Source organism: Danaus plexippus, chromosome 12 (genome assembly GCF_018135715.1).
Source record: "Danaus plexippus chromosome 12, MEX_DaPlex, whole genome shotgun sequence".
NCBI lineage: Eukaryota > Metazoa > Arthropoda > Insecta > Lepidoptera > Nymphalidae > Danaus > Danaus plexippus.
This window is the reverse complement of record NC_083545.1, coordinates 3,652,252-3,674,816: the sequence shown is the minus strand read 5'-3', so window position 1 is coordinate 3,674,816 and position 22,565 is coordinate 3,652,252. Positions and strand designations below refer to the sequence as shown.

General features: G+C 34.5%; 3 protein-coding genes across 9 annotated transcripts; 2 read left to right on the top strand and 1 right to left on the bottom strand.

The window, feature by feature from the left end:
- The first annotated feature begins 290 nt into the window (after window positions 1–290).
- LOC116772455 (ubiquinone biosynthesis protein COQ9, mitochondrial) lies at window positions 291–3,939 on the top strand. Of its 2 annotated transcripts, XM_061522298.1 has the most exons (6): window positions 325–580; window positions 2,727–3,082; window positions 3,155–3,246; window positions 3,315–3,435; window positions 3,502–3,705; window positions 3,795–3,939. In XM_061522298.1, the coding sequence occupies exons 1-6, from the start codon at window positions 553–555 to the stop codon at window positions 3,828–3,830; spliced, it is 837 nt and encodes a 278-aa protein (XP_061378282.1). In that variant the 5' UTR covers window positions 325–552; the 3' UTR covers window positions 3,831–3,939. The 2 variants fall into 2 exon arrangements, with proteins under 2 accessions (XP_032520546.2, XP_061378282.1); XM_032664655.2 differs by lacking the exons at window positions 2,727–3,082; window positions 3,155–3,246; window positions 3,315–3,435; window positions 3,502–3,705; window positions 3,795–3,939 and adding an exon at window positions 799–2,640 and having other exon boundaries at window positions 291–580.
- On the bottom strand, window positions 2,727–5,334 carry LOC116772456 (suppressor of cytokine signaling 2-like). Its single transcript, XM_032664656.2, has 3 exons — window positions 4,699–5,334; window positions 4,316–4,609; window positions 2,727–4,223 (listed from the first exon to the last, which is right to left on the bottom strand). Exons 1-3 carry the CDS (start codon window positions 5,181–5,183, stop codon window positions 4,079–4,081), a joined length of 924 nt encoding a protein of 307 aa, XP_032520547.1. The 5' UTR covers window positions 5,184–5,334; the 3' UTR covers window positions 2,727–4,078.
- A 133-nt stretch (window positions 5,335–5,467) lies between these two features.
- LOC116772453 (F-actin-uncapping protein LRRC16A) lies at window positions 5,468–22,562 on the top strand. 6 transcript variants are annotated; one of them, XM_061522292.1, is made up of 28 exons: window positions 5,468–5,855; window positions 5,953–6,050; window positions 6,956–7,006; window positions 7,099–7,207; window positions 7,546–7,649; window positions 7,836–7,948; window positions 8,027–8,116; window positions 8,682–8,947; window positions 9,202–9,389; window positions 9,883–9,960; window positions 11,075–11,259; window positions 11,532–11,683; window positions 12,468–12,583; window positions 12,657–12,728; window positions 13,009–13,180; window positions 13,508–13,643; window positions 15,337–15,529; window positions 16,731–16,849; window positions 17,335–17,455; window positions 17,797–17,971; window positions 18,133–18,204; window positions 18,288–18,474; window positions 18,903–18,949; window positions 19,035–19,127; window positions 19,672–19,755; window positions 20,101–20,163; window positions 20,972–21,004; window positions 21,106–22,562. In XM_061522292.1, exons 1-28 carry the CDS (start codon window positions 5,795–5,797, stop codon window positions 21,120–21,122), a joined length of 3,195 nt encoding a protein of 1,064 aa, XP_061378276.1. In that variant the 5' UTR covers window positions 5,468–5,794; the 3' UTR covers window positions 21,123–22,562. The 6 variants fall into 6 exon arrangements, with proteins under 6 accessions (XP_061378276.1, XP_061378277.1, XP_061378279.1 ...); XM_061522293.1 differs by having other exon boundaries at window positions 20,101–20,200; XM_061522295.1 differs by lacking the exon at window positions 19,672–19,755.
- The last annotated feature ends 3 nt before the right edge of the window (window positions 22,563–22,565 follow it).

Genomic DNA, 22,565 nt, shown 5'->3' with positions numbered 1-22,565 from the left:
TCAAACACTTAATAGGTATATACAGCATTAATAGTTACGTTAGCCTCCATTAACAATTTTTTTAACAATACTCTATTTAATAAATACTACAGACTGCAATATAACACGCTTATTAATTATTTAACATTTAAACAATCAGCAAAAAAAATAAATGAAGTTAACAAAAAAAATAACTAACAATAATTACAAACAATGACAATATAAGATATAATATAAACATTTCATACGTTTATTTTCAACAATTTTGGTATTGTTTTAAATTTCGTGTTTCATACAAAACTACATTTTTTAGTGTTGTACAACAGCTTTAAACGCTTGGTAATTGCCAATTGGTATAAACGTAAAAATTTCAAGGAGTGCAAAAAGTGACATATGCCATTGAGTGTACCTTTTTAATTTTTATGTTCTTAATATTCATGTTCTGACCGATCTTTTGGCTGAGAGTTTTACCAAGAAAAAGCACGAAAAAATATTTTAAACGGCTATTTTCATTCACATAACATCAGGCGAAAAAATTCGCTTGCCCTAAAATTTTTAAATCCTGTATTTATAATGAATAAGTTACACAGGGTTATTTATTGTAAGTAATTTAGGACTCTTTACATATTTTTCTGTATTTTTGCTTACCGTACGATTATTTATGATAAAATTTAAATCCTTCGTTAACAAAAAATTACTAATACGGTTATAACAAAACAGGACAAATTTTTAAATTCATGTGAAGGTTGTGGCTTAAGAAACGAAAAACGTTGTTCGATTCATTAAAAAGTGCTCTAACGATTCAGGACCTTATTTCAGAAATTGGATATACAAAAATATATTACCAAATATTATTTATCATGGCGCAACTTGAAAATATTGACGTAGTGGATTATGTTTCTTCTTTATTGGATTCCGAAAAATACAAAGAAGCCCTTAGTGTAGCCGTAGAGGAGAAATATATAAACAGTTTTAAGGATAATTGTTGGGATCTGATATCCATTATAGTAAGCAAGATTGACAATAATACAATGACAATTAAACCATCATTATATGGAACTTGTGAAGAATTATTGGCTATCATCGTACAAACAGCTACACCTGAAGAAGCTTTGCTTGAATTTATTGAACAAATAGAAGTTGCTAAAAATGATTCTCAATTTAGCATTATACTGCAGCCTTTGCAGCAACTTTTATTAAAGCTTCCCCAAAAGAGAGGAAGGTCGTTAGAATGGTGCCTTAATTCAATCAGCACATATATTGAAGCTATACCGGTCAAAGAACATCAACTAGAAGGAAAAGAACGCCTTTTAATGGATTGTGATAATAATATAAGAAGAGTAATAAAAGTATACACTCTATTACCACCATTCTATAGTCCTTTTATAAGGGAAGTAACTATGCAGGATACTAATTTGAAAACAAAAGAGATTATATCAGCATTTCTTATAAGCTTACTTGGAAAACCATTACTTTATGTAGATTTGGATCCAGAAACCAATAAAAATAGTGAGGCAAGATCCTGTATTGATATAGTTGTAAAAGATATATGTACATTGGTCAAAAATGTATATATATTTTTACCATATGTACAATTGCATCATCGGGAAAACATGAAAACAAAATCTAAGAATACCCTTATGGACAATGAAGAAGAAATATCTCCATATGATCATAAAGAAAAGATAAACTTAACGACTTTGTCAGGATTATTTTATGTGATTCTTTCCAAACACTTTGAAATACCGGAATCAGCAATTCCACTTGTCTACTCCAACAATTATGTTTGTCATACTGGTTTGCTTTGTGTGAATCACCTTTTAAATTTTGCTGAATATGGTCCACTAACAAAAGGCATATCTTTACTAAAGATAATGTTAACTTATTTACCCAATAGTAGTTCCGAGTCACTTCTTTCTCTACCAGTGCATTATAACTTGTGTAAATGTCTCATAAATATATCCATATATTCTAGCTATGAAAGTATTCGGAAAGAATCAGTCAAACTTATTCGTGAGCATATATATAAATTTGATTATAAAGGCAGATCTTTGCTGATAAAACACATGTTGCAGTTTTCTAATCACTCTGGAATGATAGGTTATGCTATAACACTTTATAAAAACTCTCTTGATGAAGCTTTCAATAAGCCAGAATTGCCAGAATGTTTCACTGGGCTGCAGCTGATGGGCATGATAGAAAAAATGTGTCATTTACCTCACGGAGCTGAATCTGACCTTGTGGAATTAGCTGATCAAATAATCAGTTCACTAAACTTCTTGAGATATTTGGTAATAAAAGATACCACCAATAAGACAGGAATTAAGGAACAATTTTCAACAATTGATAGAGATTATTTAGATGTGCTTAGAATGGGTCTGAATATGTCCAAAGCTCATTATGAAGTAAAATTAAAAGATATTAAGGAGGAATCTAATAAAAAACCAGAAAATCAAGTGGAAATTTCACTCAATGTGGGAGGAAATGTATTAGACAAAATACCAACAGAAAATAAGGAACAAATAATATATTCTGCTCTTAATGCTTTTCATTTGATAGAAGGTTTAGTGGCTAGGCTCTCTGAATGTGTAGCCATGAGTAAATGAAAATAAACCATTTGTAAATCATAAAAAATATATAGAAATAAATTCTGTTTTCATATATCTGTATTTAATTTATTAAGTTGATTACCATAACACACCTTTAGAAATATTAAATATATAATAATATTCTATATTTGTCAACAGCCTTAAGGAATAGTCGTAAGTTAACACCGCCTCTTGTAACAATTCCAATAAATACTAAACAAAGAATCATAAGAAGTTACAATCAAGCCCACAATGATAAGGAATTTGTGAAAGTCCCTGCAGTTATAAATGAACAAGAAGACCATCAATATGAGGAAGATATAAAAAAGCGTATTATATCGAAGGCTTTAGATTTCGTACCCACAAAAGGTTGGTCAGTGGACGCTCTAGCTCAGGGGGCTGAAGCTGCAGGATATCCTGGCGTAGCTCATGGCCTATTTCCTAACGGTGGAGGGGACCTGGTACATTATTTCAATGTGTCATGTAATGAAAGACTGGTTAACGAAATGAAGAGCGTAAGTTATTATTAATATAATTTGTTTTATCAAAGTATTTATTTTTTCTTAATATGCAATTTAAATTTATAGTGGCCAAAGGAAGAATTAAAGGACAATAAAGTTCCCGCGCAAATGATTGAGAATGCCATAGTATCAAGACTTTTGATGATTGAACCCTATAAGTAAAGTTTTCATTGTTTATTGTGATTACTGGTTATAAGTGGTGTGTTAATGAAAGACGTTTTTTTAGGAGTACATGGCCTAAAGCAATGGCAATCCAAACTCTGCCTAACAATGTACCAAATTGTCTAGCAACATTGCTGTCTTTAGCAGATGACATATGTTATCACACAGGGGACCGTAGCGTGGATGTAAGTTATTTTCAGTAATATATTTTAAATAGTCCATTTTGTGTTTAATTCGTGATTACTTTACAGTTCAACTGGTATGTACGTAGAGTGGGACTTGCTGGTATTTATAAAGCATCAGAGTTGTTTTATTTGACTGATAACAGCCAGAATTGCACTTCAACAAGAAATTTTGTTAAATCTCGCATCAGAGACGCAGAGTTTATACAGATGGCGCTGAATATGAATCCAGTGGCCGTTGCACCACAAACACTCACAGCAGCTTTTGTAACGGTAAATAAAAATAAATCTAAACTGATAAATTCCATGATTATTAACATTTTTTTTTATTTCCATTGATTAATATCATATTATTATTTCAGGCAAAGAATATATTAGGAATGAACACAGTTAAATGAATTCAGCAACAGTATGATAAATATGATACAGTATTGTTATATTTAGCTGTAGATTAACACACAAAAATGTGTTGTTATAATTTTCAAATACATAATTTTACACAGAAAATTGTGTTTTATTTTAAATAAACTTTGTATAAAATTTATAAACACTTTACATAGTCATATATGATATGTCTTATAAGTATAGAGTTAATATATGATGCATTGATTAACTTTAAGGCACAATATATCTGTGTTGTGCTTATTTATACAGGTGCGATGTAATCACTACCGCAAGATACATAATATATTAAATTTGGAGGAAGTGGCAGTTTATTCCATAAATTATCTGAGACAGTTTGCCTTATCACAAATCTGCAGATCTTTTGTAGAGAGTCTAACTTTGCAAACCTGAAAAAATACATTTATATATTATCACCAAACAAACATACAGATATTGAAATTTTATATATAAAATGATAATATATATTGTATACTATTACCTGTTTAAAGGTCTTGCTAATTTCACTGGCATTTCAAATAAATTGGACTTTACATCTACAGTGGCACAATGTTCTGATATTCTGTTTGCTGGCACAAAAGTTTCATTGTTTAAAGAAAAAAGACCATTGGCATGCCTGAGTCGAGCATGTAGAGTTCGGCCAACACATCGAAATGACACACAGAGAATGTGTCTTAAGTCATAAGAATCTCGTACCAAGAACACATTGTCATGTTGGCCTGCAAGAAGCTCTTCAGCCTCACTGGATGTTATTCCTCCCCAATACCAGCCATGTCTGAAAAAATAGCCAAGAATTACTAATGTTTTCTTATTCGTAAAAAACACTTCTAAGTTACAAAGATCAAAAATATTGTACCAACTTACTTTGAGAGTTGACAATATATAGCACAGCTCTCTACTGATACATGTTGATGATGCCCTCTAAGAACTGAGTGGCCATCTGAATGTTTACACTTCATAGTAATATGTTCTGCTAAAATATCTTTTTTCACTTCATTTGTCACTGTTATAATTTGTCTTGATGTGCATGGATCCGCTGTTTTGTTAAAATCACACATAAACTCTCCATCACGATTTTTATTACCAAAGTATCTTTGTAATGAACGGACACTACCAGTGATAAACAATTTATTTTTCCAGAACTTTATAAATTTGTTGGTATTACTGGGCGGTTTTCGATCAGGTAAAAAAACACAGTTCACAATGTCTGTATTACTGAAATCTCGTTTGCTATCAATACTTCGTTGTAAGTGTTTACATTCCATAGGTTTTAACCATTTTCGTAGACATCCAGTAGCCAACCACTTGCGCCTGTTACAATGGGTACATCGTTCATAATTTTTGTTCATTTCTATTAATAATTTCAACGATAATATTTACTGAGTTTATATTGCTAGGACGTTCGTTTGTAAAGATTACGGTGTAATAATTTTTTTACATTATTAACACTTCAAAGCAGCTCAATTTTCAATGAAATTGTAAATTATGAAGTAGACAACAAAACAGGTGTTTATTATTTAGTCTATGGGGCTACAGACAATATTGAACATTGTAAAACAAAAGGCACCATAACTAATTAGATACTGAAGTAAACATATTACTAGAGTTGTTTAATTTATAAAGTTTCATTAATAACAGTATCATATTTTCAAGTACTTTATGTACTACAATATATTTATATGGGCTATGTTTAGGTAATCAACATAGACAGAGAATTTTTACTACTCCTTTCATCACAATTCGTGTTATCTGTGAAATGGGAATGGACTTGTCGTGAAAAAAGTGGTGATTGGTGTTTGTGAATATAATTTAATATATTTTTAAATAGTGAATTGAAATGTAATCGTATATTTTCAATGAATTAGAAGTTGAACTGGCCTTTTCTTATTTATAAATATTCTGTTAATATAAGAATGAATTCAGAGACCTTAAAAAATATAATATATATTTCGTTAGAGTGATGACATTAAAGAAAATCGTGAAAATGTCAACAAAATCCCAAATAACTACAGAATTAAGCGGTGTGTTAAATTTTAAAAGAAAACTATTTTGCGGAGAGTAACAATGAAATATTTAAATTTTACTTTGTGAATAATAACGTTGGATTTTAATTTTTAGAGAGCATCGGAAATGTATTGGGAAAAAATGTTAAAATACTTTATAAATCCCTTATTCGCATGGAATCAAGAGGGGATAAAGTGGATAATCGCGTTTTGGTAAGTTATTAGTATGAAATAAATTATACAGTATATTTTAAAAATTATTTGTATTTATAAATTACATAACTTTCGTATGTTATTCATTAAAGTAATACATATTTTTTAATATATGTTTGGTACTGATATTGCCTTTGATACTTTTACAGCCATCACATTTTTAAATAAAAAGATAGATAGCATATGCAGTTTGAACAGAAATGGTTGTTGATTAATTTAAACAACCATAACTGATTAGATTCTGGACAATAGAATGAGTCACTTAGGTGTGTCTCATGATCAGTTGTACACAAATAGCTATCCCTGTGAACCTAACACACAATAGGTGCTGTGGTATTTTAAGATGATTATGTCCTGACCCATTGGTGGCACACTTCCTCATAAAATTTGTTAAAGTGATCACTTATTAGTATAAAAACTATTCTTTAGACTTCTAAAGTTTATTCTATTTGTAAATACAACTTACACCAAAAAAATAATTATATTACAATCAATTGAGATTATTAATTTTAATAAATAATAAACACTTCTAATCTAAGTTGTCATAAAAACATGAATTAGTAATTAATTGTTAATGGCAAGAAACAATTAAGAGTATCAACTAATGTTATTAACAGAATAAACAGGAGTTTGGACTCTATGTAGAAAATGTCTGTCAATAATTATGTCGAAATGAAATAGTTTTTGAAGTTGATTTTTTACTAAAAATATTCACAAATTAATAAACTTACTTCTTCATGCTGTGTGTGTAACCCCCTTAATAAGTTGTAGTATTATTTATAATATTTTTATTAGTCAGTACAGCACACAAGTTCAGACTCTTCATATAAATTAGATAAATTAATCAATTGTAATTGATGGTTATCACAGATTACGGTCTAAATGCATTTTCAAATTGATTTCAGGTTGTGACTGCTTATAGAGTATTTATAACAACAACTAAAGTGCCAACAAGGGTAAGATAATATAGTAAATTTGTATAAGAAACCAACATTTTATGTGGCGGTTGTGTAATTTTATGGTTCTTTTTATATTTTTTATATTTAAGATTGACAATGGATTTCACTTAATGGAGATTGAAGCTCTCGAGAGCAAGAAAAATAATCATTTGTCAATAACACTCATTCATGAACATAAGCCCGTCTCGATCCTCATTGGTGAGTTTTTTTTTTACATCTATTGTTTGCCAGCTCGCTCTTCGTGACCTGTAACATTGACACAAATGCATAAGCGTGATTAGAATTTAAATTTATTCTCCTCAATCAAACAATATCCACGGTTTGTTGTTTTTCATTGGAATAAATGACTCATTCATTTAGGGACGCATCCAATAATGAACTCTAAGCCATTATGATAATTGTCAGTTTTCATAGAAACCTGTAACTACATAATATAGTAGCTAGGATATTGATACAATGTTAAATGAAAGCGAACAGCGAAATTTCAAAATGGATCGTTATTAATTTTATTGCTATAGTATGATAATTAATTTCAGGCGAAGAAGGTTCGTCGGAAGGAGTTATTAATGCTATCCACGCTTTGATCGCAGCATTTGATGACTTATTTCCTAATGTTGCGATGGAGGACATCGTTGCCAAGGTTTTTTTTTTTGTGAAACACATATATTGCGATGCTCCTAATTTGTTTAATTACCGCTTAATTTTCTTTCATTATTTCAATTGGTTGTAACTGTGAGGATGAACATCTGTTAATATCTTCCTGTTACCGTTCTGTTAGCCGCTTTAAATAGTATAGTTATTAATTTTTGCTATTTATTTGTTTTAGGTGAATTTACCATTTCCCCTACATCCTATTTGTGGTACAAGAAAACATTCAACATGCGGTGATTTCTCTAACCAATACGCGGCCATGTGCGACCTCTGTCAGACGCCGTTCAGGTAACACTTTATATGTTTGTTAAACTACTTACATTCCCCGCTGTTACTATATAATGTTTTTTTTTTTTTGTTTTCCAGAGCCGAGGTCGCTTGGGACATTGACACAATTTATCTAGCGCACGACATAAGAATGCTACATCTCAAAGATTTCGATCATTTGGATCAAAGGTAATTTGTTATTGTTATGATAGATAACACAGGATGTAAATAAAAAAAAAAGGATTTCATTTTTAGAAGATAAAATTATATCGTCAAATAAATTATCATGCCTATTTAAATCGCAAATGCACAGGGTGCGGACTGAATCCGTCAATTTTCAATAATTTTCAAATCTTAAGATATATTAATATAATGAAGCGAAAACTTAGTTACGTTAATAAAAAAAACAACGAAATATTTAAGTTTCATTTTTGTTACTTCAAACGAACGTAGCGTTCTATATACAGGTGTGAATATTACCTCAATAAATGAAACTAATATTTTCGGATTACTACGCTTTATTTTATTGTTTTTATGATTATCGACGTTTCGGTTACTTTGCAGCAACCGTGATCACGGGCAGGCGAGATGAGAATGTCTCACATTCTCTCATTCATTCGCGTCGGTAGTATGTAGTTTTAAGATAAATATAATAACGCGTAGAAATCCGAAAGTATTAGTTTACTTTAAATAAATATTCGATAGTCTTAGATCTCATTATATGACCTATATAGTTAAAATTCATCATCCTCAGAGATCTGATCCCCTTGGTGATGGCGCTTCAACACAACACTTGGTTCGAGGGTGTGTGCGGGGACGGGGTGCGTGTGGGAGGGGAGGCGTGGGAGGCCGTGGGTCGCCTGGTCCGCTCGGCCTGTCCCCCTCCGAGGCGGCTCTCCTGGAGGGGCGCAGCCCTGAGACACGATCACGCGGCGCGGCTAGGACACGCGCTCGCTCGAGCGCCGCGGCCACCAGCGCTACATACCATCGATCTATCCCAGAATCATATCGAGGATAAGGGTGGGTTCACACTGATCCATTTGATTCCTAATTGAGATCAGAACAGACCAGATACGGCATTAATAACTTTTTATTTATATAATAGGTCTTTTCCTGTTTTGTAAATGATTTCTGAAGCTTCGTCTGCTATGTTTTATTTTCGTATTTTCTCTGCTATTATTCTATTGATAAACGAACTATATATTTATGAGATTTCATCAGTTAATTAATATTGAAAGGTAATATAATCAGAGTATACATATATGTTATATCAGGCGCCATCAGTATCCTGACGGGTCTGTCGAACAACCCCAGCGGTCTTCGTTCCATCTCCCTGTCTCAGTGCGGCGTGACGGGGAAGACGGTGTGCCAACTGGCTGTGATGCTGAACGACGCGCCCGCACACCTCAACACGTTAGCACACTTGGACCTCTCACATAACAACCTCAAGGATGACGTTCATGTATGTAGGATGATCTATTCACTCGTAACACCTGCCATCTATGGAATAACTGTTCCCGTTTCTTTTTTATTTATCTATATGTATATATAGATATGTAGAATCCTGCCCATGTCAATAATAAATAATCTATTTTATCTATAAATAAAACTATATTTGACTTTAAAGTAATATACATAGTTAATCATATATATGTACATGTTTATTATAATGAGAGCATTTGAATAATTGCATTACATAAATATAGGAACATGTGTTTATAGGAGAATACATTGGTGTATTCCATACCTTATAAAGTTTGTAACACCGGTGAGGTGTTTAATGTATGTATATATCTTTACATCCTGTATATAAATATTTTTTATCTACCACCTGGTTTATAATGGTCTGCCTACATTTGGTATTAATAAAATACTAAGCATTTAATGTTGTTGGTATTTTTCAAGGTCTTCCATATATGGTAATGAATTATGATACAACAATTCTCTTGTTTCAGAATTTGTACAACTTCCTTGCACAACCCAACGTATTGACACATTTAAATTTAACAAACACCGAGACGACATTAGAAAATGTAAGTTGATTGATTATGAATATGTATAAAAAAAATATTCCACGGCTATTATATATAGTAAATTTTTTTCTATAAAATATATAAAAAAATATAGAAATATATATATCATACATTTTTAATAATAATTTAATAACATTAACATTTATTTCTAGAAATATTGGCATATTTTTTTATTTATGAAATTTTGTTCTCCAACCACCCAAATATTTAAGGACTGCGATTATCTAATTGTTGTATGAAATCATCGTTCATATTATATTGGGTAACGGAAACTGTCAAGGATATCGTTGATTGACAAAACGCTCTAGTCGTTATATTAGCAGTGATTACTATTGTTCGTGTCATTATAAGAATTGAGCTGGATTTATACCAAGAAATGGGATCAAGGTTGTTTGGTTGAAGAGGTTTGCCTGAGTTATTATATGTTCGCGGTTATATCTATTGTTAGAAGCAATATCATGTGCAGAGAAAAAATATACTAAGGAAAAAGAAAATTATAGTGGCTTGTTGAGGCTTCTTCTAAAAATAGTTTATTTTTATCAATGTATTTCAAATTTGTCAAATTTGTTTTTAATAAAAACACGAACTTCCCATCATGACATCAAACATATAGTGACTTATGACTGATATTAAATCAGAGAGATAAAATCTCAGCCCAAAACTAGAAAAACTAAAAATAAATAATGAATTTTTGGACACCCTGAGGGCCTAAAAGTAATATTTTTAATTTTGCATCAAGCATTAAAAAATTACTGCTCAGTAAGTACCCTTATTACAAATCTGCTTCGTCAAACTAAATATTATACATTGTAGTTCTCGATTGGTGTACGAGTTGACACTATCATTAGCATAGGTTTGTGATCGGAAAACTAGAAAAGTTACGTATTAAATCTGACAACACGTCTAGTACTAATACTGAACAACGTCATTGGTACTAGGTTACTATTTCGTTTTAAAATGTATATATTTCTTTAAATCATATTCCGGCCGCTCAGGGTATGCGTTTCTCGCAGCTGTCAATGCGTCATTACTAGTGATGTACTATAAATGACATTAGTGATATTTAGTGACATAAATTTAGTGACATACAATGCATATTTATTTACGTGTGTAGATATGGGGTGCTCTACTCCGCGGCTGCGCTGCCCGTCTGTCGACTCTCCTCCTGGCTCGTAACCCGTGGTCTCAGAGCCGCCGGGCGAAGGACCCGCCTCCGTCCTTCAGACAGTTCTTCACAGCCTGCCTGGCGCTCACCGATCTAGACTTCTCATACTGTAAGATGCCGCCGGACGCTCTCAAGTGAGGACATTACGTATTGTTATTACAAATAACACGAATTCAGTTCAGTATTGTTCTATATTTTTAGTTTCGATATATTAAGATAATGATGTTTAATTGTAAACAAGATTATTTCAGATATCGATGTTTTTTTTTGTCAAAATACGTTTCTACTAATTAATTTATTTTCTTGCATGTCATCATTATATTCAAAAGTATTGTGGTTAATACAGAAAATATAACAAAAATATTTCTGTTAATAATATTGTGTCGTTCGTAATGTTATCACGAAGGAGTCTCCTGCTGGGGCTGGCGTGCAACGAGAGCGCGGCGGGTGTGAAGCTGTCGCTGGCGGGGTCTCTGACGTCATCGCAGGCGGCGCACGTGCTCGAGTCGTGCGTGCACGGAGTGCGGTGCCTCAACACGCTCGACCTGTCCGACAACAGTGTGTATATGGCACTTATTATATACCGTGACGACATCTTAGATTATCGATTTTTTTGTAAATGCAACTAACATTTTTCGGTTTGTAATTATTATTTGCATTCATTCTTGGAACGTACGTCGAAGGCAGAAGGCGGCCCTAGTAGGTTGTTTTCAAATTTGGTTAGGTAGGGAGAGGAGCTTGGACAGTGGAGGTAAGCGTTTAACGCGCGTTAGATAGGGGCCCCTTAAACCTACACCTGGGTCGCAAGTCCCAGACTGTTGAATTCTGACTTGTGACTGTTGAAGGTCCTCTCCCTGCAACGCGATGGACCCGGCACCCGCACGGTGAATCCATGGAATGCTGAGGGGTTTCGTCTCGTCTTATACGCCAATCAATTAAATTCACCTTTCTCACTTAACGATATGTGCTTTTCTCTCACAGTTATCATTTTAAATTTATTTTTGTATACTGTGATTTACCGCGGATGAGACGTAGATTAAAAAAAAAAATTGATTATATATAGTCCATATTCTTTAAAGAGTAATAATATATCAATACGTTGATTATTTCTACAGAAGCTACTTATATTTGTTATCTGTTGCCAAAGTTGATCAATTTTTTTTTTCATAAAGACTGAACGCTCTAGATCTAGACAGTACTAAAATCGATAGTCCCTGATATTACAGACACGTACACACATTTGTTACGGAATGCACATTATGCAAGGGCTTAAACACAGAATATCCTAAATTACAGCTACTGTTCACATTGTATGATACATTATAATCAATATTTTTTCTAGGTATGGAATGGGAATTATCTGGAATTGTAAGGGCCGTGGGAAAGAATCACTCAATAACGCATTTATCTTTAAGCAAGTTGACAGGGAAACGTTCGTACGCTCCGCCTTTAATACAGGTAAGTTTTTGACTTATTGCTACATATAGATACATATTAGTGTAATGTAATTAAAAATATGTTTTCATTGCAGGCTTTGGTTCATGTTTTACAAGAACCCGATACGGCGTTGACGTCTTTAGATCTCAGTGACTGTAAGCTTAAGGTAAATAAATAAGTGACCCGTTCCCAGTGACGTCACAAATGGTTTTATGCGCATGACATATTTTGTTCCGAGATAGATCTATTCGAATCTCGAATATATTTTTATACACTTGCCTTTTTGCTGCCGTTAGTGATTCGATAGCGTTTCAAAGATTTCAAAGATCGGAACAAAAGGTAGAGATACAAAAAATGTGACGTCATATCAGTCAATCAGTCAATCAGTCAGTTGTCAGTCAATATCGAAATTCGTACAGACATTAAAATATAAAATAATGTTCCAGAGCGATTTGTACGGTTTATTGAACGCGTTGGGCGGTGCGCGGAGGCTGCGCGTGTTGGACGTCGGAGGCAACCTGGCGGGCGACGCCGGGGCGCGGCTACTAGCTAAGGCTTTACAATGCAACTGTACATTACACACGCTATACATAGACAGGAACGCCTTTAGTTTGCAAGGTAATATATCTGTATATACAAACATAGCTTATGAAAACATTGGTCTGAATGATGCGTGTGTTGTTTAATGTATAGCGATGTTTACAAACTGACCGACAATAAACATCTGAGTTGATATAACGAAATCCATACACGAGCTGTCACTACACATTACTGAGACCGGTTAAGGAGAAACATCAGGATAGTGAGCGTGTACAGAGTATGTGAGGTTGATATATATATTGGAACTATGAATTATATATATAGATATATATATGTTTGTCAGTGTGTGTGTGTGTGTGTGTGTGTGGGTGTGTGTGTATGCGTTATAATGATAATATGTTTCAGGCCTGACGGATATATCGTCAGCGTTGCGACGCTCGGTGTCTGTGCGCCGCGTGGAGTTCCCCGGCTGTGACGCCGCGGCCGGCGGGCGGGGCGCCTCGGAGAGAGTCGCAGCTCTGTGGAGAGAACTACACGAACGGTTATATATGATAATTATATACTGTTTCAATGAAATCCACTTATCACATAGTTAATAGTAGTTAATTACTATTTTAGTATCAACCGCTCAAATCCTAAACATCTAACTTCCTTAGACGTTTTAGAAGTTTTCCTTAGACGCGCTTAATATTTATAAGTATAGAGTAAACTATTATTATATTAAGGGAAGTGCTGCTATCGCCGCGGGCGACTTCAAGGCGTTGTAGAACGGCCTCAGTCAGTGAGACTGGTCATTTGATTCGTCGACTGATCAAACACGAACTGTTATTATTTCAATCAAAATGAAATGATTAAATATAATGTGATTTCTCATAAATAAATAATAAAATGTCTTTCAACAATTATGTATACCAGTGGCGTGCACAGAGATTTGGGACGGGGTAAGCAGAATGTTTGAAAAAATAATTACCAATTTTCATCATAATTTCCTGCTCTAAACCAATCATAATAATGAAATCTTTCGCAACTATTCATTTAAATGAAACTAATATTTTCGAATTACTACGCGTAATATATTATTGTAACGGGCAGACGAGATATCTGCCGTGATCACGGTTGCTGCAAAGTAACCAAAACGTCGGGAGTATGTAGTTTTTAAACATAATAAAATACGTGAAGTAATCCGAAAATATTAGTTGCATTTAAACATTGATAGTATTCGCGCATAAAGTTACAGCTGTCCGATCAGAATGACCATCTATATATTCTATCTCTCTCGAATCTCTCGACTACCTCTGAGCCATAAAAGTTCCTTACAACGATTACGATTCGTTCATCACCGCTTTATAAAAGTTATTTAAATCGGAATATCCAGTGGCGATCCAAACATTCTTATTATTATTATTATTTGAAAACAACAAACAAGGAAAACATAACTTATTTGTGTGTACACAACCTGCTAGCTGATTAAAACTATCATAATACTTTTTATTAAAACGAATTACTTTACCTTTCATTTAGTTCACTCTCAACTGGTCACACACATTTCATTTGTAATTATTTTAATTTAATCATCAGACAACAACAAACGACAACGACAAATTCAAAATTCGAACGACAATTGAAAATGTACTCGTAATTAATTTCATGAAACACACATCACCAGTTATTATGTTCCATCATTCGTTAATAAATTAATTCACTATTTACTAATTAGCTACTTAAATATTATTCACTTGCGCTTAGAAAGACAAATGAAATAATAACACAATGGCGAAAAAAATATATGAACAGTTTACCGACCAATCAAAGAGTCCCGGTTTATTTGACAATTAACGGACTTTCTACGACATTTTAAAAGATAAAAAGGATGCAGTGCTTCTCGAATACAACATGCATAGGTTTTTGCACACACACATGCAAAAACATTTTCTCATAAGCACCGAGTAGTTATGCATACCGCCGCTCTGGCTGCATAGCGGCGCTAGCAGGGAGCAGCGGCCGAGCGAAAATGTTTCGCTTTCACATTGATAGACGGCACTTTTAACAACTCGTGAATCAAATGTCATTTTAAATGTCTGTAAACATTTGTATTTCGTAATGTATGACTAAAAGTATGTAAATGAGAATTAAACAATATAGGTTTAGTTGTCATATGGGTAGGGTATGCAGTGCTTGTTTGCATCTATGGTGTGCACGCCACTGATGTATACATTATGAATATGTACGAACAGGCTGTCCAGTAACAGTAGCAGTGGTCAGTGTGGTCGTGTGCGAGCCCTGGCGCTGGAGCGTGCTTGGGCGGGCGGGGAGGGGGCGGCGGCGCTCGCGGCCCAGGCGGCCGCCGCCCTTCCGCCGCCCCCGCTGCCTGCCGTCGTGGAGCGAGCTGCCGCCGCCGCCCATCACCTACTGCACCAGTACCTGCAGGTACTACACGTTCCAGAACGTTATTATATATCAACTAATACAATTAATGCATATTATAATAATCTTTATTGTACACCCTAATATTAACAACTATTAGGATTACAGTAGATAAAAATGTACAACTTTGGCGGCCTTATCGCTAAAGAGCGCTCTCTTCCAGACAACCAACAAAGAAGATTAAAATATACATGTTAGGTATTTAGTGGGCGTAAACATAAAAGAAATCGTAAAGATAAAGTGACGACGGAAATGTAAATAATCTAAATAGTCCATACTACATCTTAAACTTAATAATCTTAAATAATATAACCATATGTAATACATAATTTTAATTATATATATATATATATGTCAAACTTAACCTCCTCATAATGAATAAGCCTTAAGTGAATTCCTAAAACATGTTCGTTAAATCTAATTCCTACTGCTGGTTCATCACGTGTCCTATATACCCTAGGAATATAGTGAGTGGGTTGATCGGCGACTCCAGCCTACGGATCTATAATAAAATTAAAGTGACTTAGTAATAATATCGCACTATAAAAGAAGTGAATGTTTACCGTGAATGAGACGACTTACATCCATACGTCGGCGTTGGAGGGCTGAGAAGTGAGATGATGTGAAACCTATAAAATATGTAAGAAATATATAGATAAGAAATATATATATATTTATCGGAATGAGATCTTTTTAACCTGTGAATTCTGGGTTTTTAGAAAACGTTGAAGAGACTTGGAACTAATACGTTTCGACATGGTATTGGTCGAAATATGCATTTTCTTATATGTGCATTTTATATAAACGAAAAAATTTAAACGTTGTTAACAGTGGAAATTATTAATGTGTAGTAGAAGTAAAAGGAGCGGGGACAGGTTCTGGAAGAATAGACTCTGAAGGATAAACTAAATTCGACTTAATGATTATTTATTACAAGGAACAATATTGAATAACTATTTTACAGTAGTAAAAAATATGTATCTCGTGTCTCCTCCATTCTACATGACACTGGCAGAATATACTGTGCACGTCTTTGCACGGATGAAGGCCATAGTATAAAAAAAAATGTATTTCACAAGGAAGGATGACATCATACCTTCGAACACGTCTATAATCTTCCAATTAAGAATTAACTCGTGGAAAAGACACGTGAAATCTCCAAATCGTATTAGATAATTACATATTTAATTTTTCATCGTCGCAGCGCTGTAGTGAAGTGTTCGCAGCCATGGGCGGGTCTGTGGGCGGAGGGGAACTGGTCACTCTCCAGGCTGTGAGGGACGCCATGGCTCCCTGCAACAACACGCTGCAAGACTTGCTCAAGTACACACCAACATTAATACGAAACAGACATATTATGTTGACCAATTAACCTTGACCCTTCGATAAATCTTGCCTTTATTTTGTTTGAGAAATATTGCTGTGTAATTGTATGTAACCGTAACTGTAATTTAATTTTTAACACACGAATAGATTTCTTAATACTCTCTGCGTTTAATATTTTCTTCAAATGAACCGCCAGAACTAAAAATGTCGTTCAAACTGTGAGGTTACATATGTATACTTAAAATTCTTGGTTCTTCACATACTAATGAACTAATCTCTAATTTGATGCCTAAATTGAAACCAGTAAAGTATAACAAAATTTTGTCTCTTAGCAGCTCCTCGCTGTGAGCTTTTTTAATATAAAATAATTAAATTAAATTATAAAATTCATTGAATAAACAAATTAGCGACTGTCAACATAACAGATATATCTTTATAAAAAAAATGTGAAGACGTCCAACGTCCTGTAATAATGTTTACAGTGAAGCCGTAGAGAGATTGGCTCTGTCGGCCTGTGAGAGTGTGGAGAGCGCGGACAGCGACCGAGGACCCGCGGTCGACGCCGACATACCGGATCTCCTGTCACCCATATCACACTCCGGGGTACGCGGACACATATAACATAGACAGATATAATATTGACCCTATGATACATGCTATAACACTAATATGTACAAATTACCCGTGTTCACATGCTGCAGAAGTTGGATTATCTGAATTTGGTAAGATATCAATTGCATCCCTAACTACACATATGATGATATAACGCAGCCGGCTTTAGCAGCGGAAATGTTATGTATGATATAGGATATAGGATAATATTATGTATTTGAAGTCTCGTGTCGGTATAAATATCAATAATGCTGCCAATATGATTATATTACTATAAACAATAGTCTAATGTGTTCCGTAGGCGGCGTGTGTTAGAGTGTGTTTGTTACCAGGCTACACCGCTCGGGTGTCGTCGTCGCGAGCGCGGTCGTCGCGTCCGGCCCAAGTCTGTGGCGGAGCAGCAGCAGTGCAGCAGCAACGAGATGCTGTCCCTGCCGCCGCTACACGCTGAGGCAGCCGACGGACTGGCAGACCTGCCCGCACACACGCTCAGACATCTAGTGAAAGGTACAACGAAACGAGATAATTTATGTAAATAAGACAATTCTAACCAAATCCATTGAGAATGACGTCCTACTTACATTTTAATATTTACAACTTTAATAATATTAATTTTATGTTATTCCAAATTATATAAGTACGTTAATTTTTAACTTGTAATTTCTCAGGTCGACCGCGGAGGGTGAAGACGAGGGCGCCGACACGACCGGTGACGGATCAGTCGCAAGACATAGACGAAGGTTATTATACTTATAAGCCAGTCACCTATTTCAGTGTCTAGTAACTCAATATCGGTCAAATATATTTGTAATATTATTATTAGGCCTAGAGGAGTTCTGGCGCACGTGTCGCACGCCGCCCGGCAGCGAGGAGGCGTCGCTGTCGGCTCGCACGCCTCTGACGTCACGCTCGCTGCACTCCCTGTCCTCGCTGGCCTCCGCCTCGCCCGCCTCGCCCGCCTCGCCCTCGCCGCTCCGACACTCGCCCACACTCCGCAGGGACGACACCATGTTAGTACACGTCACACTATATATATATTTTTCTTAGAGAGAACGTCATTGTAATAACGAAGTTGTCGCAAGATCCAACTCGCAAATGCTCGAATGACATTATCATCTAGAATCGTAATAGATTTTTTACAGAACAAAAACTATTTTAGTTAAATAGTTTTGTCTACTGATAGTTTTAACCGTCTCGGTCAATATATATTTTGTTGTTTCAAGTCAACTCTTATGTATAAAGATAAACTATCGTTTGTGAGGAATCTAATACCTCTAACATATTAAAAAAGCGAAACTAATATACCCTTTTTTTATATTTTCTCGACAGATGTCCTTTAGAAAAAATTACAAATTAAATATATAACACTAATGTATATCTTTGTTGATTGTGATAGAAATACTATGTAACTAATGACTGACTTATATATCTCTTACAGGTACAGTGTGACGTCCGGTGAAAGTACTCCTGTGCTTTTGGAATGTGGTGGGTGTTTTCATATTAATATTAAATGTAGAGCTACACTCGTGACTCGTGGCAATATATATATGTATATAATTCGTTTGTACAGAGGTATCTCGCTGCAAGTCTTCCGACAACGTGGGCAGTAAGTTACCCACCACGCCGCCGCCGTCTCGTTCCTCAGATAACGTTAACACTATGGGTGAGTGGACACTGAGTAACGATACCAAGACACTGGTTGTGCGCACCGAACACGCAGTTATATAGTTTGGAGCCTCGACATGCACATAAGCTTGGTGCCTATATACAACTATTAAGAATATATAGCGTTTTAAACACAGTACTTTGCATATATATTTTTTTCTTTCACATCAACGAACACTAACTAATACACACAGCACTACGAACAGCTAAATAATGAACTAAGCTTCCAATAGACAGTAGGAAAATTGTCTATAACGAGTCCACTGATTCAGGATTGTTTGTTTTCTTTAGCGACAGAGTACTTGACTTTGTATTAATATAATCAAACTAATAAACACGAAGAAAAGAATGCTTCGCTACTGTGTTTGTGACGGAACGAGTTCATACATCCATTATAACGGGATCAATGATCTATGTATATCAATATTAATGTATAGTTATATATATGTATGTGTGAAGTCGTCAGATCTAACAGGCACATGACACGTGTGTGTGTGTCTGTGCGGTATATGTATGTGTGCGTGGTGTCCGTGTGCTCGTAGGCGTAGGATGTACTCGTTCGGGCGGCAAGGCTCGTCCGTGGTCGGTGGCGGGGGTCAACGCGGACAACGCGCTCTGCACCACAGGTAATGCACGTTTTACATTTGCGTATTACACTACATACGAGGCCAACGATGCAAGATAAAATGTGTAAACAAACTTCCTTCCTAGATTCTTTATTTGTATTATATAAGTAATCGATTACAGTTTTTGTCATTTATATTGAAATTTAAATTGTTTGATATACTTCCCGAGGAAGTCATCGGTGTTGGTGTTTCGAGTGAATAACAGAAACAATAAATGTTGGAATGGGAATATATGTTTTTTGGGTCATGGAAGCAAAAATTACTTTGAATTTTGTTGTAGTAATTTTTGTAATTAATTCGATCCTCCCTCTGTGTGGCAAAATTAATGTTGGTGGCGGTCTCCAGAGGGCGTCGAGGCGTGCGTGGGCGGCAGCATCGTGGGCATCACTCCCGGCGCCGCACTAACCAGTAACACACACGCTATACTATACTGAGATGTGCTTAGGTACGCTTCACGCTTACAGCTTGTTTTACATTCAATGATTTGACATCGCGTCTACAATTACTATACAATGCGATATATTATAATTCTTCAACGTACGGTTATAATATATGTAACTACGATTCTTATAATGTGTTGAGAGTTGTATTTGTCATATGAAAATATAATTTAATGTATCGAACAACGAATTTAAATTTAAATGTAACGTGATATTAATAACTCATAAATATTTTCTCTGCTTTTAAATGATGTTGGACAGCAATGTAAGTAAGCTTTACGAGCGTTGCGTATTATACACAATAGACGCAGCTAATACGTCCTATATGTTAGATAGACCTATAACAGTATAGTTAACACTTACGGTACACGTGCACGTATACATATATATATACATATATATATATATATAAATATTAATAATGCTGCCAAATATATATATATATATATAGTCAATAACATTACCTGCATGCCTTATAGTAAATAACTATTGCTTTGGACCAGAGTTTTGTGAATAGTCTTAAGTGTAACAACACTAAGTGTGGTTCCATTGAGAGCTACATTTTCTAAATGTCAATTTTTTTTTACGTATCTATCATCTATTATTAGTTTTTTTTTTTCATATATCTCTGGTTAAATGCGTTATCATAACTATTCATTATAGCCGGTAAAATTAAATAATTCGTTTACAGAGCATGTCATTTCATTTAATTATTTTTTTACCCTAGTGGCACAGATAATAAAATATAAACTAATGTATTTTTGTAAACTTAACAGGTTCAATGATGCGGGACCATCCATTGACTCCCGGTAAGATATTTCTCTGAATATTTATTTTCACAATCGCTTTTTTCTGTAACCAGTACAATGTTTTTGTTTATTTTTTTATATATTTACTTATATCTTTTCAGAAGACACAGAAGCCTAAAAATGGCGATTGTGATGAAGCTAACGTGATAAGCTGAGCAGGGTTAACAGAATCTGACTTTGTCTATGCTCACTGATGTGCCAGTTACTCTTAACCATAGACTAGTTACTCCACAGCCATGTCATTCACGTATAATTTGTTTTCGCGGTTTACGTTTTATAATATTAGCATTAATTTAACTATCAATAACTCCACGCTGATTCCAAGTAACTGGTGTATAAGTATATTGCCAATAATCATTTCGTATTTACTGTGATGAGTTTAGTATTATTTAGTTCTTGTATATTATATAGTAATATATTTAAAGGATCTTATATTTTTGCCAATTAATTTTTCTATTTGTTCCAAATACTTTAAAAAATTTCGGAAATAGCGAGCTAATGAACTATATTTCGTTCGTCGAATTCAATTAATAATTACGAAGGCTTTATAACTAAGTTACATAATTTTATTTTTAAATATTAATGACAGGAGTATTACAAAAATGTTCTTCACATAATAAACTGGAATCTGTCACTGCCTCTCTGTTTGTAAGTCATAACATTACTCTAAGTGTAGTGTAAACCATCGCACGATTTCCTTTCTGGGAACGTCACGACTAGAGATATATAGACCCTTGCTGTGTCGTCAGAGAAATGAGGTCGTGCGTCTCTCATTGACTGTAACGGGTCGGTTAGCTTCGACTCGGTATATGCACTCGGCCATACTCATTGTTAGACTACACTGAAGTCATTAGATTTAGCGTTGCGAATGTTTCGAACGTATTATACGATACAATATGTATTGAGACGCAGCCGATGTTTCCTCGAAGCGGGAATCAGCTGATACTGGCGTCACATGCGTGTGCCATATGAAATGGGTTGGTTTTGCTTAGGTATTAATTTTATAATTGGTCTTTCCTAGTCATATATTAAAAGGCCTAAAAATAACGCACAATTTCCTCTCCGAGTTACTTCTTAGAATAACAAGTTTGTCTCAATATCTTCCAGTTTTTAAACATTCCTTTTTTTATTCCGATGTAAAATTAAAATAATGTCAAAGTTCGCGACGAGTTCTCGACTAACGAAATGCGAGATGTGAGATTTGTAACTTCAATTTAACTCTAACTAAGCGTAGTCGCCCGTAACGTTAAGTGTTCATTAGAATAATTTACGATTATGAAAATCTATTAACGTTTCATTTATCTTTTCAACGTAAGGCTGTATTTTATTATATTTCAAAGTACGTAAACTACGTTCCCATGTAGATGTATAGACTATTTCTAAATTACTTGATAGTATTTTTGTATTCATTCCATAATAAATTTCGTTTCGTGTAGCTCTTTATTTAGTACCAGACTGATTTTAGGTACGTTTATTTTATGGTGCAATTTATGTCTAGAGCGTTGTGATAATCTGTTTTTAATTACATTATATTATACAACATATTTGTCTGCTTTTATTT